Genomic DNA, 25314 nt, shown 5'->3' with positions numbered 1-25314 from the left:
CACTCTCTGCACAGTCCTGCACCACGCTCTGACGAAGAAGGTTTTCGTCTACTCCTTTATTCAGATGTTCAATGTTCACGCACCAACACATGTCACAGCAGGAATGGGAAGTATTTAAAACAGTCATTGTTCTCGGTCGCTTTGAAGACCAAGAAGTGGGATTTCTCGGGCTTGGGCTCTTCCTGGATCCAGCTGGGGCAGGTGTTGGAGGACAATGGATAACCCCTCCCGTCTCCTGACCACAGTGACTTCAAGAGGGCAGCGGGTCGTAAACAGCGTTGACCTCGGTCACCAAACAGTTGGAAGAGAGTTTGTGAAATACTTCAGAGAGAGTTCATTTAACGCTTCAAAGAGAGTTCCTCTGGAAGTTGAGCAGATCCTGCCATCTGTCCGTGTTGAAATCACAGTGGCGTTTCACGAGCCTCCTTCCTCTTGTTAGGCCTCGAAAGACAGCATTCATAATACAACGTTTCTTTTGTGATAACTTACAAACAATTATTCCAACATACAGTCAAGGCCATTCTCGACGTGAGGAGAAGGGGCAGGGGTTTCCAGTATCTGGTCGACTGGGAAGGTTTCGGCCCAGAGGACCGATCCGGGGTTCCTTGTTCCCTTATTCTTGACCCTACAATATTAGCTGCGTTTTATGGTCGTTTTCCGGAGAAGCCAGATAAGCCGCCAGGGGGCATACATTTAGGAGGGGGGTACTGTTGTGTTTTATTGTTTTCCTGCCTTCCCTTTTATTTTGTGCCTGTATTTTCCCAGTTGTGCCTCTTTTTTCAGTTTACTCTACCTGGGTGAGGGGCGGGCCTTGGGGCACATCTGCAGCTAATCAGTTCATGGATTATTTAAGCTTGGCACAGACAGCTGTGCCTTGCTGGTTATTGTTTCCTGTTCTTTTTACGTTGTATGCTTTTGCTTGACCTCCAAGTCCGGGTACGTTTTTCCGCCCTTGTTATTATACACCTAACCTCCGTGTGTTTTTCTTTCCTCCCTGAGATGGAGAAGATATCTGTTGTGGACGTTTCCTTTGCTCAGTGTGCCCTGGCCTTTCCCCCCACATACCTCTGAAGTTCCTGCTTATTGGCTATGTTTTATGGTGTGCATTTTTGCCCCATCACCTTTTGATAACCTTTTGGTCTTAATTAAAGACTCTCCTTTTTTGATTCCATCTTGCCTCCCGTCTCTGCGTCTGGGGTCAACACCTTGACCAAGTCCCAACAATGGCAACTGCGTTCAAAAGTCTCTACTAGTACAGTGTTGGGCTCATATGGCTTGCTCTCTCCTCTGCTGACTCTGGGTGCCTCGTCTATTTTGCCAACGCACGTTTTAAGGGCATTCTGTGAATAGTGTTTTCATTGCCTCCCTTTTCTGACCTATCCAGATAAACCAACCCTGTGTTTCCAACTATTTCAACCACCAGAATCTGGATCCCACCAACTGTGCAGTTTCCCATGAACTTCTGTTTCTTCTTTAGCTTTTTCCTGGTAATCTTTAACCCAAATCACATGTTCGCAATGTTTTACAGGAGCAACCCTTAAACTAACATCCACTAGAAGCCTAAGGTGATGGTCACACATCTTATATGCAGGGGCACTTAGTTTAAACCTGTGATGATTTCAGAAGAGTTTACAAGATCTTGCCATGTGACCCGATTGGTTACACTGCCTGCATGTACGCCTACTATCCTCATCCCACATATTGGCCGTAACTTTGCCTAAACTTCACTGGAGCATGGACATCAGGATAGTAAATTGGCTGACTGGACTGGGAGGGGCATGTGGACCATGATTTAAGGCAAACTTTATCCAGCGAGGGCCACATAAACAAAATTTGAAGAATGCAATGCCATTTTGATACATTTTGTGCATTAAAGATACTAAAACCAATACAATATAGGTCCATCAATATATGCTAAATTTGAAACACAACATCCACATCTTAGCTTTGTTTTATTGATAATAAAACATTATGCAATTCTGCTCTAAATTAAGCTTTTGCAAGATTAAAAATGGCTCAATACTACACTAGTATTGGCCACTCGACAAAACCAAAACGTCCTGGTTGTGTCGCCATAGCCTGCAATGTAGTTATTTTAGACACAATAGGCTCGCACTGGCTCATTGGGTCTTTAAACACACCCCAAAAATTGTGCCCGACAAACTGTCAATGGGATATTCTCAAAAATAAAATTGTGCAGCTAATGTAATATAAAAATCACAAGCCAGGTCATGTTGCCCCTGATTAAGTTCCTGTCTTGTTCTCCCCATATTTTGAATGTTATTTTGGTCCTGGTTTATTTTCTAGTTTTTCCTTATTACCTCACTGTAGGCACTGGATTTTTGTTTTGTGATCACCAGTCTTAGGCAAATTACTGTGAGAGTATTGTGGGATTACACGCATCACTTCATTAAATTGTTGTATTATTCCCCCGTTGAAGTTAAGGTTGTCTGTGTGTTAGTAACACCATTATTATGTAACAACATTATACCTAACACTAGTTGTCACGCATCCCTATTTCTTCCATGTTTCTTGTATATGTTGCTGCGTTAAGGCGAGCTCTGGCGTCCCCCTCCAAATCCTTTTGTGTAGCGTGATGTACACCTAAAATAAAGCCTAACCTTGATAGCAGCGACGCGGCAAAGGGTTTTAGTACTTGTCCTGTGTTGATGTGATTTAATTATGAGACATACTGCCCACCTTTGAAAAATGTTTTGTTTGCAATTCAAATATTGTAGCACAGCAACAGTTCCAAAAACACTCAATCCCTCTCTAGTTACCATTGTTTATAGCAACAAAGGACGCTAACAAGCTAAATCATGACAATTTAGGTGTCATGGTTTCTCACCAGAAAACACTGCTGTTAGAATTGAATGGCTGATGCAGAACTTTGAAAGTCTCATGATGACGTAGCGACTACAGTACACAGAAGCATAAACTAGCTGGAGCCACAACACAAGGATAAAAGAGCCGCATGCGGCTTCAGGCCCACAGTTTGCAGACCACGGCACTAGATGTAAGTATTCCATGTTTACAAATGCATTGAAACAAAATGTGTTTTCCATGGCAGATCTGGTTCTACACCAATGACATATTTGCGAATGCAGGAATCCCTGAGGTGGAAATACCGTATACAACAGCAGGAACTGGAGTAATAGAGATCATTGCTGGACTCATTGGGGTAGATGCTTAATAATAATAATAATTATTATTATTATTAAATTATTAATAAAAAGTGTGTCACTCTGACCTTCTTCTGCAGTGTTTCACCATAGAGAAGCTGGGGAGGAAGCCTCTTATGATTGGTGGTTTTACCATGATGGGTGTCTGCAGTGCTGGGATCACTTGTTCCTTAATTTTACATGTAAGTGTGTGTTTTTGTGTGTTTTCTTTGAGGACCAAGTCATTGGTTTACATAAATTGTTCATCCTTTTCCATATATAGTATTATAATTATTATATTACAACAAAAAGTAAGATAATGCTTAGTCTCCAGCTCATCCATGGAAAATGCCTGACTGAAACTCATTTGGAGAGAATGAGCACACAGATAATTGCTTATGATTTGTCTAAAAAAAGTAGAGTCATCCCTTGCTACAGTGTGCCTCAAATATTGCAGCTTTAATACATTATGGATTTAAGAAAATTTATATATCGTATATGTCTTATATGTATTAGAGTGCCGTATTGGTCGTATTTTCTACTATTATGTTGTGGCAATCAAATAAGATATTCACCAAGCGGGACTTCTGTTTCTGGGTCAAGGGTGACAATGCTAACACCACCAAGGTGGGTAATCTTGGCGCCGTGACAATGAAGTTGCCCAACTTTTGGCAGAACAACTCTTTGATGCACTTCAACTCCTGCCTCATCAATAGGGCTGCAACTAACGATTATTTTGATAGTCGATTAGCTAACAATTACCTTCACGATTAGTCAGATAATAAAGCGTACACATATTTATTGGCTCTAATTTTCCATGGACTTCTAAATGCAGTTTAAGTTATTTTAGGCATGTGCTTACTAACAACAAAGATGATTAATACATTCCATACATTCATTTTCAACCGCTTGTCCCTTATGGAGTCGCGGGGGGTGCTGGAGCCTATCCCAGCTGCACGTGGGTGGAAGGTGGGGTACACCCTGGACAAGTCGCCACCTCATCGCAGGGCCAACACAGATAAACAGACAAAATTCACATTCACACTCTAGGGCCAATTCAGTGTTGCTACACAGAAAGATCCCAGGACTTTTGTATTGTGAGGCACATGTTACACCGTGCTGCCCGACTAATTCATTCATAAATATTTATTTTTACTGTAACTGCTGCTCATTCAGCTGTTGCAATAACTAAAATTACTATTAAAATGTTGTCTATTTAAAAGAAAGGAAAGGCAAATTGATTTAAAAAAATAACCTTATCTATGTATAAAAAAAAAAAAGGTACAATAGCAGCAATGAAAACAAACAATAAAACACAAAATCTAACTTCCTCAAAAATAAATAAAGCATTTTGTGATGATGTGTTTAAAAAGCTGCACACAAGTATATTGACTATTGATTAACTCTTGGCAGTTTTAGCACTCTAATAGACTCAATGTGTTAATAAATTGTATTTTTAATCTTGTGATACCTCCGCATTGGTGCCTTGTCTGTCTATGTGTGAGTGTGTCTGCGCCCGTGCGCACGCGGTTCGCGTTTGTTATTGTGCCCTTTTATACGGCATTGCAAAATGACACTGCATTAAAAAGTACTTGAATTAATGTAGACAAAGTTTAGCTGGCTGACTTTCACTAAAATGAACGCAAACATGTTAACTAGGTAGCAAGGCATAAGCTGACACTCTTACCGAGGTTAAGACCACGTCCTCCCTACAGATGTACGACATCATGCTTCCGCTTTAAATGCTCGCGTATCACAGATATGCAGCCATAAAAACAAGGTCTGCTTTGCAAAATGAGGAAGGTATTCATGTTTTTAACAAGAATAAGGAAATATTCTCACACTTTACATGTTATCACTGGCGATGTTTTTGCAAGTGGCGATGCAGACCTGATTCCACCAGGAAAAACACGAGTGTGACGTCATGATTATTGTCGACAAATATGATTATCGGCGACAAATTTATTTGTCAACATTTGTCGACACGTCGACACTTTGCTTCCTAAACACTCCTTAATTTCCCCGCCTGGACCTCCTTGGGCTTGAGCTCGATGACTCAATGCAGCCATAGACACTAGGTTATGTCTACTTCTGACACCAGGTTTGGGTATGTGGTGTAACAAAGATGAACCGGCACACACATATTATCTTCGTTAATATGATATTTACTGCTTCAGCTCAGCTCACAGCACAATGACAACAGCTCAATGGCCAGGCATGCTGGGAAACTGCATGCCTTTTTTCAAGGTGCCGTGTCAGTAAACATCCAAATACATGCACCTGGGGATAGGTTGATTGGCAACACTAAATTGGCTCTAGTGTGTGAATGTGAGTGTGAATGTTGTCTGTAAAGGGACAGGCGGTAGAACATGGATGGATGGATGATTAATATTGCGTAAGAAAGGAAGAGGGCACCTGTCGAATACGATCATAACTGATTGAACATTTTAATGTACTTTAAAGCACACAAATCAACACAAAAAAAAAAGAATTGTTTTAAATTGAAGAGAACTTTATCAATCTTTTTTTTATGAGAAGCTGTGGGGTCGCTGGAAATTTCAGGCCCCCAGACAACTGCCTGTGTTTGCATAATGGTAAGTCCGCCCCTGGGCCATCGCCAAGTTCTTGCTAATGTGGAGTTCGGTTGGTTGTCTTGCTCTACGTGGAAAATATCTTCAGATAACCTCTGTTGATAATTGATGCTATACAAATGAAATAGACTGACTTTGTCACATAGTAGTATATAATAAGAACTGACATACTATTGTTTATCTCTACAGAAAAATGTACCTTTCATGCGCTATATCAGCATTGGCTGTGTGGTTGGTATCATCGCTGGCTTCTGTATCGGCCCAGGTAAGTTACTTCACTGCTTGCTCAGTTGTAGTAGTACACAGAAAAGAAAATGCTTTTTTCATTGTTTTTGTTTGGCTGTTCAAACTAAATGCTCTCATATTAATTCCATGCATGGTGACTGAAATGTAAAAGATGAAAATATGTATGTTCACCAACATTCTTCTCTCTATTATTCTTATTCTGACCCATTATATGATGCTCCACTCATTCTACATTTCTTAAACCATTCCAACATCAGAATCTTCAGCTCTATCATGAACATGAGGGACATTATGGACACATCAATTCCGAATTCCACATTTTCCACAAAACTATCCCTGTTGAAATATTTTACTTTTTGTTTTAAGTCCCCACATTTCTCAATTGATTTAAGGCTTTCAATATAAAAACATTTAGCTCACTCGAACATTTTTAATACAAATGTACAGTGGCACCTAATGCACAGGGTTACCAGGGTTAAAACGCAGGGGCCACCGAGTTTATGGGACTCGTACACAGATATGCGTCTGCCCAATCATTTACAGGAGAGAGAGATGTTTGTGATATAAATTATATAAACATGGTTGCTGTTAGACAGGTCAGTGAGATAATACACTTTGTTCTACTCAGGTGTCATTTACATTGTGATGGGTTACAGGAATAGATTAGCCATCAGTAGTTTTAAACGACAGGGTGTTATATGTTAAATTTGTAACAAACCTACTCACCTTACAAATTAAACTATTACCGTTTAATTTTTGACATTTTTTAATTTGACCTTTCACTTGATACGTGTCGTTTTCTGGTGGTCCAGCCGTTAGAGTGTTTTTGTAGTAGAAAATATTTTAAGCAGGGGGTATGCCACAGTTGTTTTCTTTATTGTGATTGATTGAAAATAAACAATGTATTTATCATGTATTCCTAATAAACTAGTAAAACTTGCATCCTTTACATAAATTCTAGTTCAAAGGGGAACTGCACTTTTTTTTTTCACATTACTTATGAGAGACAAGAAGACAAAAGTCGTTTTTTTTTTGCATTCGAACATGTACATATCGTCTCGTTCTTGGCGGCTAGCAATGCAACTAATGGGAGCAATCAATTCTACCTCAAAATCACTTTAAAGATACATTCAAAAATCGTTAACAATACTTCATTTACATTCAGAGTTGGGTAGTAACGCACTACACTTACTCCGTTACATTTACTTAAGTAACTTTTTGGATAAATTGTACTTGTCAGTGTAGTTTTAATGTAACATACCTTTTACTTTTACTTGCGTGTTTTGGAGAAGAATAAACACTACCGTATTTTCCGCACTATAAGCCGCACCTAAAAACCACAAATGTTCTCAAAAGCTGGCAGTGCGGCTTATAACCCGGTGCGCCTTATATATGGATTAATATTAATATTTATTTTCATAAAGTTTAGGTCTCGCAACTACGGTAAACAGCCGCCATCTTTTTTCCTCGTAGAAGAGGAAGCGCTTCTTCTTCTACGGTAAGCAACCGCCAAGGTAAGCACCCGCCCCTCATAGAAGAGGAAGCGCTTCTTCTTCTACTGTAAGCAACCTCCAAGGTAAGCACCCGCCCCCGTAGAAGAAGAAGCGCGCGGATATTACGTTTCATTTCATTTGTGTGTTTACATCTGTAAAGACCACAAAATGGCTCCTATTAAGAGACACGCGTACAACGCAGAATTCAAACTCAAGGCAATAAGTCACGCAGTAGAATACGGAAATAGAGCAGCAGCGAGAGAATTGAACATACATGAATCAATGGTGCGTAGGTAGAGGAAGCAACAAGATGACCTGCGCCACTAAGACTGGGAGACAGCGCCGGACGACATACGCTAACATCTGCCAGTGGATTGTAAATGCCTGGGCGGATGTATCAGTCTCAACTGTGGTCCGAGCTTTCCGGAAGGCAGGATTCACGGAACTGCTGGACAACAACAGCAACATTGACTCTGATGACTTCGACGAGACGGAGCCGGCCATTTTGGATGCCGTTTTCGCTCAACTTTTTAATTCAGACACTGAAGAAGAATTTGAGGGATTTATGGATGAGGAATAACTTCAGAAAGTGGGTTTTAAATATTTATTTTGTGTGTTGTGTGACATTAACGTTAGAGCAACGTTGAGTTATTGATGTTGCTATTGCTCTGCACTAATTTGAGTGTTACTATTTTTGTGATTGCACATTTGCACATTACATTTTGGGGGTGAACAGAGTTGTTAGAACGCTGGTTTGTAATATATTATTAAAGTTTGACTGACCTATCTGACTGTTTTTTTTTGACATTCCTTTTAGCGCAGCGTAGGCGCGGCTAATAACCCGGGGCGGCTTATAGGTGAACAAAGTTTTGAAATATGCCATTCATTGAAGGTGCGGCTAATAACCCGGGGCGGCTTATAGTGCGGAAAATACGGTACTTTTACTCTGTTACATTGGGTTTCATTTCGATCATTACATTCATTTATATGACAAGTATTTATAATTATCGATTAAGGCTTGCAAAGATATATTCTTATCTTTCATATCTTATCAGTGCTAAATATTATAAACTTATCACATTTCCTCTGGCACTGTTCCCCTAGCATTCAAAAAAGCGGTTATTCATCCTCTGCTCAAAATACCTAACCTCGATCCTGACCTCATGGTAAACTACCGACCGGTATCCCACCTTCCCTTTATTTCGAAAATCCTCGAAAAAATTGTTGCACAGCAGCTAAATGAACACTTAGTGTCTAACAATCTCTGTGAACCTTTTCAATCCGGTTTCAGGGCAAATCACTCTACGGAGAAAGCCCTCGCAAAAATGACTAATGATCTACTGCTAACGATGGATTCTGATGCGTCATCTATGTTGCTGCTTCTTGATCTTAGCGCTGCTTTCGATACCGTCGATCATAATATTTTATTAGAGCGTATCAAAACACGTATTGGTATGTCAGACCTAGCCTTGTCTTGGTTTAACTCTTATCTTACTGACAGGATGCAGTGCGTCTCCCATAACAATGTGACCTCGGACTATGTTAAGGTAACGTGCGGAGTTCCCCAGGGTTCGGTTCTTGGCCCTGCACTCTGTAGTATTTACATGCTGCCGCTAGGCGACATCATACCCAAATACGGTGTTAGCTTTCACTGTTATGTTGATGACACCCAACTCTACATGCCCTTAAAGCTGACCAGCACGCCGGATTGCAGTCACCTGGAGGCGTGTCTTAATGAAATTAAACAATGGATGTCGGCTAACTTTTTGAAACTCAACGCCAAGAAAACGGAAATGCTGATTATCGGTCCTGCTAGACACCGACATCTATTTAATAATACCACCTTAACATTTGACAACCAAACAATTACACAAGGCGACTCTGTAAAGAATCTGGGTATTATCTTCCACCCAACTTTCTCGTTTGAGTCACACATTAAGAGTGTTATTAAAACGGCCTTCTTTCATCTCCGTAGGATCGCTAAAATTCGTTCCATTTTGTCCACTAGCGACGCTGAGATCATTATTCATGCGTTCGTTACGTCTCGTCTCGATTATTGTAACGTATTATTTTCGGGTCTCCCTATGTCTACCATTAAAAGATTACAATTGGTACAAAATGCGGCTGCTAGACTTTTGACAAGAACAAGAAAGTTTGATCATATTATGCCTATACTGGCTCACCTGCACTGGCTTCCTGTGCACTTAAGATGTGACTTTAAGGTTTTACTACTTACGTATAAAATACTACACGGTCTAGCTCCAGCCTATCTTGCTGATTGTATTGTACCATATGTCCCGGCAAGAAATCTGCGTTCAAAGAACTCCGGCTTCTTAGTGATTCCCAGAGCCCAAAAAAGTCAGCGGGCTATAGAGCGTTTTCTATTTGGGCTCCAGTACAATGGAATGCCCTCCCGGTAACAGTTAGAGATGCTACCTCAGTAGAAGCATTTAAGTCCCATCTTAAAACTCATTTGTATACTCTAGCCTTTAAATAGACCCCCTTTTTAGACCAGTTGATCTGCCGTTTCTTTTCTTTCTCCTCTGCCCCCATCTCCCTTGTGGAGGGGGAGACACACAGGTCCGGTGGCCATGGATGAAATGCTGGCTGTCCAGAGTCAGGACCCGGGATGGACCGCTCGCCTGTGCATCGGTTGGGGACATCTCTGCGCTGCTGACCCGTCTCCGCTCGGGATGGTTTCCTGCTGGCCCCACTATGGACTGGACTCTCACTATTATGTTAGATCCACTATGGACTGGACCACGGCCGAGTCATACCAAAGACTATAAAAATGGGACCCATTACCTCCCCGCTTGGCACTCAGCATCAAGGGTTGGAATTGGGGGTTAAATCACCAAAAATTATTCCCGGGCGAGGCCACCGCTGCTGCCCACTGCTCCCCTCACCTCCCAGGGGGTGATCAAGGGTGATGGGTCAAATGCAGAGAATAATTTCGCCACACCTAGAGTGTGTGTGACAATCATTGGTACTTTAACTTTAACTTTCACAATATTATGCTAGACCCACTCGACATCCATTGCTCTCGGTCTCCCCTGGGGGGGTTTACCCACATATGCGGTCCTCTCCAAGGTTTCTCATAGTCATTCACATCGACGTCCCACTGGGGTGAGTTTTCCTTGCCCTTATGTGGGCTCTGTACCGAGGATGTCGTTGTGGCTTGTGCAGCCCTTTGAGACACTTGTGATTTAGGGCTATATAAATAAACATTGATTGATTGATTGATTGATTGATTATGTCATTGACCATGCTTCCGGCAGGCACTGTCACTTGACTCTGTTTTGCCAATCCAACGTAATTAGTAGTGACGTTTGATTCTATTTCACCAATCAAACAAGCACAAAGTACAGATATAGAAGGGTTGCATATTATATCACATCCGTTTTTCTTCTCCGCGACTTAGTTCACACGATGGTCAAGAAGCTTGAGCGTAGCATTAAAACAAGTGAGAGTGAGTGTAGAGTTTGAGCAGAAAATGCGATATTGCAGTTCTGTTCTTGGGTGTTCCAATGGTTCAAATAGAGAGATAGGAAAGAGCTTTCATAGAGTCCCGAAATAAGTTGTTCATAAAGGTTGTAAAGTCAGGGAAAAAACGAAAATGCTTGGAAGGAATAGGCTCGTAAAAATATTACTCGTCATCTTGTGGAATACATTTTTCTGTGATGCAATCGAATTTATTCTCTACAATATTAGTATTGTTTAGAGCAGAACTAAACGTAAAGAAAGGACAAGAGATCACATGAGTTTGTGTTCTTTTGTGGTTGCTAGATCACATGAGTTTGTGCTCTTTTGTGGTTGCTATGCCTAAATATAAATACAAAGACCTGGTTGTGCAAATAAACTAACATCATTTTAAGTCCTAGTAATTAATTATGTGATTGTTCACCATATTTTCGTTTTCCATTTTCATAACAGAAACTGAAGCTTAGTTGTTGTTATGCAAGAGAGCCAAGTGCTTTATTCGACACGGATGACCACATTATAGCGTCTTTGGTGATATTTGTTAGCATCAGAAAAATAGTATTAATAAACTAAATGTAAACATCTCTTGTAGGCTCAACCGCATAAACTGTATCTTGATATCGCTAGCAAAGATCCATGCTGAACAACAGGGACATCTAAAGCCAAATAATGACACAAAATATGAACTTCACATCATAAAAACAACTGCCGACATGAATTGTAGATGAAACTAATATTTGTTGCAGGAAATCAACTGCAAACAAACTTATCCCTTTTTTCTCATTAGCGTCACGATCACTGCAGGATTTGTTATGTCAATCAAATATGTTGCTTATTGATGTACGAATAAGTCCAACTTTGTCTTTCACGGATTAACAGAGGTGGGTAGTAACGCGCTACATTTACTCCGTTACATCTACTTGAGTAACTTTTGGGATAAATTGTACTTCTAAGAGTAGTTTTAATGCAACATACTCTTACTTTTACTTGAGTATATTTATAGAGAAGAAACGCTACTTTTACTCTGCTACTTTTATCTATATTCAGCTCGCTACTCGCTACTAATTTTTATCGATCTGTTAATGCACGCTTTGTTTGTTTTGGTCTGTCAGACAGACCTTCATAGTGCCTGCGTGTCACCAAATGCAGTCACTCGTGACATTCACCTCGTTCCACCAATCAGATGCAGTCACTGGTGACGTTGGACCAATCAAACAGAGCCAGGGGTCACATGACCTGACTTAAACAAGTTGAAAAACTTATTCGGGTGTTACCATTTAGTGGTCAATTGTTCGGAATATGTACTGTACTGTGCAATCTACTGATAAAAGTTCCAATCAATCAATCAAAACTGTGAAGGAAAAAAGACCATTTTTTATTTCAACCGTACATCCCGTCAAAAGCCTAAAGACTGACTGCACACTTCCTGTCTTCACAATAAAAGTGCCGCTCCATTGTGCCTGCGCTTTCAAAATAAGAGTCTCCGAAAGCCAGCGCAAACAAGCTAGCAAGCTACGGAGTTTGCCGCCAATGTATTTCTTGTAAAGTGTATAAAAACGAATATGGAAGCTGGACAAATAAGATGCTAAAAACCAACCACTTTCATGTGGTATTAGAAAGGAGGAACTTGTTTTTCTCCTCCATTTGAAAACGTTGACGTTATCATCACTACTGTCTGATTACAATCAATGCAAGTCATCACAATCAGGTAATACACCAACTTATATTCTTGTCTTCATGAAAGAAAGGAATCTATATGTGTTAAACATGCATGTATATTCATTAAAACACCTTTAACATGTAAACAAAAGTGACAAAATAAATAAATATAAATTATATACTGTATATATCAATGTATGTATGTATATATATATATATATATATATATATATATATATATATATATGATGTGTGTGTGTGTATGTTACTCATCAGTTACTCAGTACTTGAGTATTTTTTTCACAACATACTTTTTACTTTTACTCAAGTAAATATTTGGGTGACTACTCCTTACTTTTACTTGAGTAATAAATCTCTAAAGTAACAGTACTCTTACTTGAGTACAATTTCTGGCTACTCTACCCACCTCTGTGGATTAATGTTTAATTTGTGGACCCCTCAGATATAAAGACATGATGTGCCTTCAATCCCTTCTTCTGTAAATACAATGAGTGTCAAGTGAAGTGATGTAGCAGTATTCTCTTGTTTATGATAAATGGTTTAAGACTTTTTTTTTTTAAATATATTTTTCTTTAGAGTTTAAAAATCCACTACATCCCATTTAAAATATGTTTTTCATGATCGCTTTAATATTTGCCTCTAAACCTTTCAAAATATGCCTCAATTTGCACTGATTCAAGTAAATAAACAGTAGCCTAATGGGGCTTAGACCATTGCCAGAAACTCGGAAGTGCCCGGATGTGTCTCGAGGTCACGCGATTGCAACACTCCTATTGGAAACTGAAATAGGTCAGTATTTTTTGAAGTATATGATAAAGTATATGGAGATCTACTTACTCATTTAATAAGTATCAGAATGTTCCCATAGAAGACACTTTACTTATGTCCCCGATGTTTTAGAGAACTGCTGAACAGAAACCTCCTAAAACAGTTGACTAAAAAACAATCTTTATGCATGTCTCTGATGATCCTAATTACCACAAGTATCATTTAAACACATTAAAACATTAACAACAACATAAAAAATCATTGGGAAGTTATACTTAACTGTTTATCCGTAGCTTTAAAGTTACTAGCACTAGCTTATTAGCATGCATCATTATCTTCTTCTACTGTATTTACATCTCGCAAAGCTGGACAAGCTGAAATTACCACAATCGCCCCCTAGTGTATGAGAGGCACACTGCGTATGGCCATCAGTCACAATAGAGATAAGAGCATGGAAACTACGACTTCACATGTTGCTGTGAAAATAGAAGAAACTGAATTACTTGACAAATCAGACTAATTTAATAAAAAGCAATGTACTGACTGTAAAAAGTGACATGACGTCAGACAAGGCAGCAAAACAATATTCAATGAATACTTTCAAACTTGTAAAAATAACATTAGTATTATGTGCTGTTACTGTGTGTGTAGAAATGTTCACATTTCAGCCTACAAGAATTCCACTTTCAACTTGAGAAAACATGTTGAAGTAAATTGTAAATAAATTGTATGTTTTACACACACACACACACACACACACACACACACACACACACACACACACACACACACACAGACACACACACACACACAGACACACACTAAGTACGTTTGTAGTCCAAGAACCATTAAGAAATAACTACTAAATCAGTGGTTCTTAACCTGGGTTCGATCGAACCCTAGGGGTTCGGTGAGTCGGGCTCAGGGGTTCGGCGGAGGTCAAGACACACCCGACGCATCGTGTAAATAAAAACTTCTCCCTATCGGTGTATTGCGGATACGGCAACAGCAGAAGTCACACTGATTTGCAGGTGTGTAATTTGTTGTGAGTTTATGCACTGTGTCGGTTTTGTTCTTTGAACAAGGTGATGTTCATGCACGGTTCATTTTGTGCACCAGTAAATATAGGGAACATATTCACCGTTAATTACTTGCTTATTAACATGCAAATTAGTAACATATTGGCTCTTAACTAGACATTATTAAGTACTTATTAATGCCTTATTCAGCATGGCCTTATTATAACCCTAACCCTCTAACCCTGGCCCTAACCCTCTAACCCTAAACAAATAACTCTAAATGAAATCTTTGTTACTTAGAATATGTTCCCCTAGTGTCCAAATAACTCTAAATTAAGTCTTTGTTACTTAGAATATGTTACCCATACTAAAGTGTTACCAAAAACATATAACTTTGTCTTGAATTTGAAAAAAATAAACATTTTATTTTTCACTAAAGAAGGGTTGGGTGAATGCGCATATTAAGCTGGTGGGGTTTGGTACCTCCAACAAGGTTAAGAACCACTGTACTAAATAAATCAGAAGTTATTTAAAAAGTTTCTCAATACTTAGTTTTTTCACAGACTACTTATGTACTCTTACTCAAGTAATTATTTTGATGACTGCTTTTTACTTTTACTTGAGTCATATAATTCTAAAGTAACGGTACTCTTACTAGAGTCCAATTTTTGGGTACTCTACCCACCTCTGTTTACGTTCCGTAGCCTGTATAATAACCAAGCTGTAGCAACATTGTTATTGTAAGAGGCAACACTGAGGAACTCTTTTTCTAGCAGACTTTCTAGCTTCTACGACAACACAAAACGTGTTTGAGTTTGTAATGCACAACACACTGCAATAAGACACCAATCTGTACTGACTAAAAAACATGAACAATCATATTACAATATCTGTAAAGTATGAGCCCACATTTCATTGTGTTTGTACACAGCTAGCCAGCCAGCGTATGTACTGTAGTTGTACTAACATGCATGACGTGCTGCATGTATCATGATCGATATTATAGTGACTCACTCGATGGACAGTTGTTCATCCGGTCCAACTGGTATGTTTCCTATTGATTTTGGGTATGCAATCCATTTATATATCGAAGTAGCTTAGCTCCAAGTTATTATTTTTTTTTGTTTCAAAGACATTTTCACTTCACTTAAGTCTTACCCTTCATCAACATCTTACCCTTCCTTCGTGCTCGCCTCTATAAGCAGTAGTTCATCCTCCGTAAATCAAGCTTCAAAAAGATAAGGTAGTAAATCCTTATTTTATCCCAAAATAGTCGTATTCGTTGTCTATTGCCATGATTAGAAAACACACATTTGTTGCCAGAAGTTGGACCTTCGCTGCTATGGAAACAGAAATTAATACGCTGAAGAAATCAGTCCCATCATTGATTAAAATGATGACAATATGGTAAATATTGAACATATTACATATTGTTGTGAATGTGTCTCTTACTACATTATATATAGTCTTGCAGTCTGTATATAAAACGTTGATGGAGGGTTATGAAGTTGTTATAGAAGGCTTTGAAGGATACAATGGTGACTCCTGTTAGCCGCATTTTTCAAGTTTTTTTTTTTTTTCTCATCTTTAAAATCCTAAAAAAAAAGACGTGTTCTTGTCTCTCATAATGATTGTGAACGATAGGCAAATTTCCCAAAAAAAAAACCTAACCCTGAACTGAATCTCTTCTTGAGGGTCTGGAAGGCTGTGCTGGCATCCTTGGACCACTGAAAAAGCGAAAGAGTAGAAGTGAGAAAATGAAGAGGAGCGCCTACCTGGCTGAAGTCCTGGATGAAGAAACGGTAGAATCCCGCAAAACCAAGGAAACGCCTTAGTTCCGTGCGGGTGGTGGGTTGGGGCCACTCAATCACCGCCTTGACCTTCCTGGGGTCTGCCTCGATGTGCCCCTTCTCAATTACCGTATTTTCCGCACTATAAGGCGCACCGGATTATTAGCCGCACCTTCTATGAATTACATATTTCATAATTTTGTCCACCAATAAGCCGCCCCGGACTAAAAGCCGCGCCTACGCTGCGCTAAAGTGAATGTCAAAAAAACGCTGCGCTAAAGTGAATGTCAAAAAAACAGTCAGATAGTTCAGTCAAACTTTAATAATATATTGAAAACCAGCGTTCTAACAACTCTGTCCCAAAATGTACGCAAATGTGCAATCACAAACATAGTAAAATTCAAAATGGTGTAGAACAATAGCAACATAATGTTGCTTTAACGTTAATGTCACAACACACAAAATAAACATAGCGCTCACCTTCTGAAGTTATTCTTCATTCGTAAATCCTTCGAATTCTTCGTCTTCGGTGTCCGAATTGAAAAGTTGGGCGAATACGGGATCCAAAATGGCCGGTTCCGTCTCGTAGAAGTCATCGGGAGTCAGTGTCGCTGTTGTTCTGTGAATCCTGCCTTCCGGAAAGCTCGGACCACAGTTGTGACCGAAATATCTGCCCAAGCATTTACGATCCACTGGCAAATGTTTGCGTATGTCGTCCGAGGCTGTCTGCCCGTCTTAGTGAAGGTGTGTTCGCCTTCGGAGCTGTGTGAAAAAAGCCACCCGGCCTCTTCGCGTAAACTTCCCTTAACCACTCGCTCATCTTTTCTTCATCCATCCATCCCTTCGAGTTAGCTTTTATGATGACGCCGGCTGGAAAGGTCTCTTTTGGCAAGGTCTTCCTTTTGAATATCACCATGAGTGGAAGTTAGCATGGCAAGCTAGAACCACAGTGAAGGATGACTTCATTCCCTGTGGTGCGAATATTCACCGTACGTGCTCCCGTTCCACAGTGCGGTTCACAGGAATATCAGTTGCTGTGAAATACGGTAGTAATCCGTGTGCGGATGGAGAGATTGCGTCTTTTTATGAACCGGATCGCTTATTAGGAGCCATTTTGTGGTCTTTACAGATGTAAACAGGAAATGAAACGTACGGTGATATCCGCGCGTTTTTTCTTCTTCTTCCGGGGGCGGGTGAAGCGCTTCCTTTTCTATGGGGGCGGGTGAAGCGCTTCCTGTTCTATGGGGGCGGGTGCTTTCCTTGGCGGTTGCTTGCGTAGAAGAAGAAGCGCTTCCTGTTCTACCGGGAAAAAAGATGGCGGCTGTTTACCGAAGTTGCGAGACCGAAACTTTATGAAAATGAATCGTAATAAAGCGCACCGGGTTATTAGGCGCACTGTCAGCTTTTGAGAAAAATTGTGGTTTTTAGGTGCGCCTTATAGTGCGGAAAATACGGTATATAGCCCAAAAATCCAACAAAGGGGAAATGGAACTCGTACTTCTCTGCTTTGACAAATAACCGGTTTTTGGGCAGGCGCTGAAGAACCAGACGAACGTGTCTCTGATGTTCCTGTAGGTTTCTAGAAAACACAAGAATGTCATCCAAGTAAACAACGAAAAACTGGTCCAACATTTCCCTCAAGACGTCATTAACTAATTACTGGAAGACAACAGGGGCATTGGTAAATCCAAAAGGCATTACCCTGTACTCAAAATGGCCCAGGTGTGTGTTGAATGCCGTTTTCCATTCGTCACCCTCCTTGATGCGGACGAGATGGTAGGCATTACGGAGGTCGATTCTGCTGAAGATGGTCGCTGGGGCAAGGGGGCTCGAAGGACGAGCCCAGGAGGGGTAGTGGATACTTGTTCTTTATAGTGATGTTATTTAATTGATGGTAGTCGATGCAGGGCCGCAATGAACTGTCCTTCTTAGCCACAAAGAAAAATCCTACTGCCACTTGTTTCTCAGGCAGGGAGAGGTTGCACAGGCGGCTAGAAGGAAGGGCAGCATTGGGGATTAGTTCGATGGTGCAGTCATAAGGTCTGTGTGGGGGAAGGGAGAGTGCACGCTCCTTGTCGAAGACTGCGGCAAGATCATGGTAAACCGAAGGAATATTGCGGGAGGGGACGCAGGTCTGGGACTCTCTGACTCGGGTAATGCAGATTTCAGACATTGTTCATGACATGCCGTACTCCAGGCCAAGACCTCTCCCGAGGACCAGGAAATATGAGGGTCGTGTTTCCGGAGCCAGGATGGGCCAAGGACAAGTGGAGCGATCGGGGCATTAAGGATCCAAAGGCTGAGGGTCTCGGTGTGGTTGCCCGAGAGGGTCAGGGATAAGGGTTCCGTGCGGTGAGTAATAGGTCCCAGAGGGTGTCCATCCAGGGCTTGAGCCGGTAGTGAGGTGTCCAGGAGAAGGAGACTGATTCCGGCCTGTCTGGCAAACTCCCGGTCCATAAAGCTATTGTCGGCTCCCCGAGTCCAGATAAGCCCCGACGGTCAGGTTCTTCGAGCTCCAGGACAGGATAGCCGGGAAGAGAATTCAAGATTCAGGATTCAATATTCAAGATTGTTTATTGTCATATGCACAGTTAAACAGACAGTTTGCCGTACAATGAAAATCTTTCTTTGCTAGTCCACCCTTCAACAAGTCACGGTACTTAGCTAAAATAAAAAAATTAAATGTACAGTTTAGCAGTTTAAAATAAGGTATTAAAACAAGTATAAGCTATATACAAGGCACAGTGAGTAACATAACATTATTGCACATTCTGATTCACAGTTAACAGTATAAATATGGAGGTGACATTGGGTCACAGCAGCAGTTTAAAGTGTCTTTAGTGATCAAAAATAAAAAGTGTCTACAGTGATGGTTCACAGTTTGGGGGTGGTCATGGTAGCTATCTTTTGTTCAAAAGATAAAAGTAAAAAGTAACAAGGGGGGGATAGCTAGCATTCACAGGTTAGCATTCACAAGCCTGATAGCCTGTGGGTAGAAACTGTTTGTCAGTCTCGTAGTCCTGGCTTTCAGGCTCCTGTATCGTCTGCCTGATGGTAGAAGGCTGAAGAGACTGTGCTGGGGGTGTGTACTGTCCTTTATGATGTTGTGTGCTCTCCTGGTGGCCCTGGTAGAGTTCATGTCCTGTAGTGAGGGGAGGGTTGCTCCTGATATGTACTGAGCAGTTTTAATCACTCGCTGGAGTGCCTTCATGTCCTGAGCAGCGCAGTTTCCATACCAGAACATGATTGAGCTGGTAAGGACACTCTCAACTGTACTTCTATAGAAGTTGCTGAGAATTTTGGGTGGCATGCCAAATTTTCTCAGTCTTCTTAGGAAGTACAGTCGTTGCTGGGCTGTCTTTATTGTTTGTTGGGTGTTGTGAGCCCAGGTCCTCGCTGATGTAGGTCCCGAGGAATTTAAAGGGTTTCACCCTGTCCACCTCTGTCTCCCCTATGTACAGAGGTGTGTACTGTGCACTCCTTCTTCGTGGGTCAATAATCATCTCCTTGGTCTTGTCTGTGTTCAATGAGAGATTATTATCCTGACACCAGGCCACCAGTTCCGCTACCTCCCTTCTGTACGCTGCCTCAGCTCCCCCGGTGATCAGTCCAACCGTAGTATCATCTGCAAACTTGATGATACTGGTGTTGTTCTGGGAGGCCACACAGTCGTGTGTGAAGAGGGTGTACAACATGGGCCTCAGCACGCAGCCTTGGGGGGTCCCTGTGCTTAGAACCTTTGTGCCTGCTGTCTGGTTGCCGACTCTGACTGACTGGGGCCGGTTTGTGAGAAAGTTCAGCACCCAGTCACAGAGAGCCAGTGTCAGACCAACAGTGAGGAGTTTAGCAGTGAGTTTGTGTGGGATGGCTGTGTTAAAAGCAGAGCTGTAGGCATAGGTGTCCTTGCCCTCCAAGTGGGTGAGGGTGGTGTGGATGACGGTGTTGACTGCATCCTCAGTGGACCGGTTCTGCCGGTAGGCAAACTGCAGAGGGTCCAGTGTGTCTGGGATGGTCTTCTTGATGTGTGACATGACTATCCTCTCGAAGCACTTTATCACTATTGGGATGAGTGCAACGGGGCAATAGTCATTCAGACAGGTCACAGCGTTTTTCTTTGGCAGGGGCACGATGGTGGTGGTCTTGAAGCAGGTGGGCACAATAGCTTGTGCTAGTGACAAGTTGTATATGTCAGCAAGTACGTCAGCCAGCTCTGATGAACAGACCCTGAGGGCCCGGCCAGGGATGTTGCCTGGGCCGGCTGCCTTCCGTGGGTTTGTTCTCCTCAAAACCGTACGTACCTTTGCTGTTGTCACAGTGAGTGGTGGGTCCTGCGTGCGCTCTGTGGTCAGAACGCTTCTCTGTTGGTTGGTGTTGGGGACCTCGAAGCGGGCGTCAAACTCATTCAGCTCATCTGGCATTGAGGGTTGGCTGTTTGTGACCCCCTTGCTTGTAGTCTGTGATGTGTTTGTGTTGCAGGCCTTGCCACATGCGCCGGGAATCTGTGGTGGAGTAGAATCCCTCCAGCTTTAGTCTGTATTGTCCCTTGGCCTCGCTGATGGATCTACACAGGTCATATCTGGCCTTCTTGTAGTCCTCAGCGTTGCCTGAGACAAATGCAGTGGAGCGGGCATGTAGCTTGGACCGAAGATCTCAGTTAATCCAGGATTTTTGGTTTGGGTATATCTTGTATTGTTTTGTGGGCACAATGTTTTCCACACAATGCCAGGGTCTTTGTTGACTTGGAGAACGGAAGTGTGACTCACTAGGATTCCCCCTGCTAGTGAGCCTCGTCTTTTGATCGCGTCAAGCATGTCTTCATTGCGTGTCCCGCTAACCCACAATAAAGACAAAGGTACTGCCGGAATCTCCTTTCCCTCTCGTCCGCCGCTAGGCGTGCTCTGCCTAGCTGCATGGGTTCCTCCGTCTGGACTGGTATGGCGAAATTGGTTGGTGGAACCATGCTTGTGTGCTTAGCGGGCTGGAACTTGGACTTGAGGGAGAGAATGCAGGTGTTCGAGTCTCAACATAGGTAGATCTGGGGACTTGGTAGAGAGCTGCTTTTTTTCGTTCCGCAGCTCTCTCAATTAATCTCTGGTCCATTTGAAGAGCCAATATGATGAGGTCCTGATAACAGGTTGGACGGTCCCGTAGTAGGCCATCCTTGACGTCCTCATTTAGTCCCCGCCGGTACGCACTCAGGAGTGCCTTGTTGCCCCACTTACTGTCGGCTTACGAGAGTGCTGAATTTGAGGGTGTAGTCAGCTACAGAGCGGGATCCCTGCTGAATAGAATGGAGGCGGGAGGCGGCGTCCCCCCCGACCTCCGGTTAAACAAATACGGCCCGAAATTCCGAGCGGAAGGCGAAATAGTTTGTGCCCACCCCAGAGTTCCGGTCCACCGCTGCCGTGGCCCACTTGAGCGCTCTTCCAGCCAGGAGAGAAAAAATGAACGCAATCTTGGCCCCATCAGAAGCGTAGCGAGACGGTTGATGTTGGAAAGTCATCTCGCATTGGACCAAGAATCCACGGTATAGATCAAAATCGCCTTCAAAGGGTCTGGAACTGGCAATCTTCGATTCCCGGGTATAAGGGGGGTTCCCGGGGGCAGCTGCAGCAGAAACTGCCGGTTCTGGTGTGGGGGGAGTCGGCATACTCGGAGTTAAGGAGTCCATTCTAGCGAGCAGGCTAGCGAAGGCGACTTCTTTTCCAGTGAAGAGAAGCGCTCTTGGTGCTGCTGGAGTATCCCGTGTATCACAGCTACTTCGGGGCTCATTGGAGCTCGGGGAGGGAGCGTGGTCTTCGCTCTGACAATGCCGTCCGGTTCTGACATGGCCAAAACGTACTGTGACAGTACTATGGAGAAGGAGACGGCGCTTTGGCAGAAGGTATAGCTCAATAATATTTTATTGAGTATTGATTATGCGGTGGAGTGTGTATTCTACTCGGTGTGTGTCAAGCAGGACTATGTGAAGCGTTAGCAATTAAATATTACCAGGGGGGTTGTTGAAGGTGCGTGTTGAGTGAAGAAGCAGACAAGTCCAAAAGGGGCTAGGCAGATGGAGGTCACACAAGCGGGAGGTCCGTGGGGCTGGAGAGAGAGATGTCGAGAGGTCTGTGTCCAAAGCGGGGTCGAGGATCGACGGAGGCAGTCCGAATCCAGATGGGTCCAGGGAAGTGCGGTGCACAGCTCACTTCCAAGGCAACGGAGGGTATTTGAGGCAACAAGGGAGATGACAAAGGCAGGTGAGCACGAGGGCAGAGATCACGGAGAGAGAGAGAGAGAGAGAGAGAGAGAGAGAGAGAGAGAGAGAGAGAGAGAGAGAGAGAGAGAGAGAGAGAGAGAGAGAGACAAGCGCTAGATACGTATGGGCTTACAGTTCTGCGACATGAAGCTACGTTCTGGCACAGGAACGAAGGTTGCGCCAGCTTAAGAAAGCAGCTCGCTCATCACGGGCAGGTGCGCATATTGCAGATGTCCTGCAGCCGTGCGGAGGCGCAGCCGTGCGGAGGCGCAGCCGTGCGAAGACGCGTCCGCAGCGGAGAGGAAACGCCGCGTGGCTCTTGCTGGAACGCACAGATGAATAAGAGGCAGCAGGAGTCTGAGCCGTAACGGTTCAAGCGCAAAAACAAATATCTCCATTTTCCTTGTTTTGAGTACCGTATTTTTCGGATTATAAGTCGTCGTTTTTTTACATAGTTTGGCCATGGGTGCGACATATACTCCGGAGCGACTTGTTTGAAATTATTAACACATTACCGTAAAATATCAAATAATATTATTTATCTCATTCGCGTAAGAGACGAAGCAAATGGCAGCAATCGTCACACACACGTCAGCAATCGTCACTCACACATCAACCAATAAGAATTTGGCGGGGGAGGGTCATGGCAGAAGTGCATTGTGGGTCATGGGATGCTAACTGCTATTTGCTATATGCTACTGCCGTAGCTATTAAAATGGATCACATCAACATTGGCGGTAACTTATAAAAACTGAGAAGGACAGAACTAAAATGGCACCGAAAAGGAAATCATATACTGCAGATTACAAGCTGTGTGGAGAAGTGAAATATGCAGCAGAGAACGGCAATCGAGCAGCAGAAAAAAAGGACATACCAGAGGCGACACCGGGGGGGAAGATTTCATCGGATTTAGCGATCGGGAGTGACAGATTGTTTGGTAAACGTATAGCATGTTCTATATGTTATAGTTATTTGAATGACTCTTGCCATGATGTGTTGCGTTAACATACCAGGCACGTTCTCAGTTGGTTATTTGTGCGTCATATGGCGTACACTTATTCAGCCTGTTGTTCACTATTCTTTATTTATTTTGAATTGCCTTTCAAATGTCTATTCTTGGTGTTGGATTTTATCAAATAAATTTCCCCCAAAAATGCGACTTATACTCCAGTGCGACGTATATATGTTTTTTTCCTTCTTTATTGTGCATTTTCGGCCGGTGCGACGTATACTCCGGAGCGACTTATAGTCCGAAAAATACGGTAAATTAAAGTATTTTTTGAAACATTTCATGAACCAGCCAATCTGCTGATTTGGGTTGCGAATACATCGTTTATAAGAACCAAAGTGATAGTCTCAATTTAATAAAATGCACATGAATTTTGATAATTTTTTATAATATTTTGCAACAAAAACAGATAATTACAAACAACATTTCTTTGCAAAAACAGATTAATCCTACATGGTGCCAGATAACGAGTGAAACAGATAATTTTTTTCAAAGGAATGTTTATTCCATCACTGTAATGAATGCATTTAATCTAAACAAACACCTTTTTGGGTAAACCCTGGACATGGAGGTCCAGGGGTTTCATTAACTGGTGGATCGTGACATCATAACATTGACAGCTGCATCACAACACAACAACAGCTCAGTAAACACACAATTTAGGTAGTCATTCAAGAGAGTAGTGGCTACTCAAGTATCCTGTACATTATGTACACAGGCAATAGACGGCATGTTTCCCACTGCACTGTGTCGACCTTTCTGGCTCTCATGGACTGCTTAGATTTATCAGGACAGAATCTATTTTTGCGCCCAGTAGGCGAGGGCACTACACGCTCGCTGATTTCATCAAAGTTACTCATTATACATCCATCCATCCATTTTTTTACCGCTTTTCCACTTCGGGGTCGCGGGTGGGCGAGAGCCTATCTCAGCTGCTACTGATGCTTTAATTTAGTTACAATCACAACCATACAGACACAAAGTAAGCGAACAGGAGCGCTGACGTTGGACGACATTATCAAATTTCGATGTTTGTGCTGCAAAGAAAAAGCAGGGCGGTTATCGGTTTCTAAAATGGAATATTCAACACTGAAATGCAAAAGATCAGCCGTTTTTGGGGAAAATTAGATTTTACCTCTCGGTAGAGAATGATGTTAACTATTCAGTGGAACTCACAGCTCAAAATCGGTGGAATGGTGTTTTTTGTGCCTGAACTCTTCATATTTTAATAAATATAGAATGTTTTCTGGTTCAAAGAGGGAAAACTTGCTGTTGTATGTCCTGAATGAAACATCTGTTTTTTGTGAAATCGCCAAAATGGCTTTTGTATTTTTACTGTTTTTGTTTTCTTATGTGTTCCACTTGTTCTGAGCTGTAACCCCTATGAATCTTATTTTAATGGATTTTAATGTTTTAAATGTTTTTACAGACCCATATTGTATTTGATATTTGAGTAATGTACAGTAAAGTTAATTATATTCATGGTTATAAAAATGTCATGTCTGTTGCATTTTCTAGCTGGAGTTCCCTTCCTGGTCACAGCAGAACTCTTTACACAATCCCACCGTCCAGCAGCCTACATTGTTGGAGGATCCCTCAACTGGCTGTCCAACTTCACTGTGGGATTTGTTTTCCCCTTCTTACAGGTAAAACATTTCAACGACCTGCACTAACAAGTCAGATAGGTGAGAACAAATAACCTGATATTTAACCTCAGCAATTTGTTTGTAAAAGACACACGACATTGTTCCAACAAGGAACACATACCAATCTCTTTCAGATCTGGGTTATTGCATTTACATTTTGATATGTGTTGTGACATATTGTGTACTAAAT

The 25314-nt window shown here is 42.1% G+C and overlaps 1 protein-coding gene across 2 annotated transcripts in view; it reads left to right on the top strand.

Annotated features, from left to right (window-relative positions):
• The window catches only part of slc2a15a (solute carrier family 2 member 15a), a 145318-nt gene that overhangs the window by 95613 nt on the left and 24391 nt on the right, over positions 1–25314 (top strand). For both annotated transcript variants that reach the window (XM_061963786.1, XM_061963796.1), the window contains 4 exons: positions 3071–3181; positions 3263–3364; positions 5942–6017; positions 24997–25124. In XM_061963786.1, the coding sequence (XP_061819770.1) occupies positions 3071–3181; positions 3263–3364; positions 5942–6017; positions 24997–25124 (417 nt within the window). The remainder of the gene's footprint in view (positions 1–3070; positions 3182–3262; positions 3365–5941; positions 6018–24996; positions 25125–25314) is intronic.

The sequence above is a fragment of the Nerophis lumbriciformis genome, linkage group LG02 (assembly GCF_033978685.3).
Source record: "Nerophis lumbriciformis linkage group LG02, RoL_Nlum_v2.1, whole genome shotgun sequence".
Lineage (NCBI taxonomy): Eukaryota > Metazoa > Chordata > Actinopteri > Syngnathiformes > Syngnathidae > Nerophis > Nerophis lumbriciformis.
This window is presented reverse-complemented; position numbering and strand designations above follow the sequence as displayed.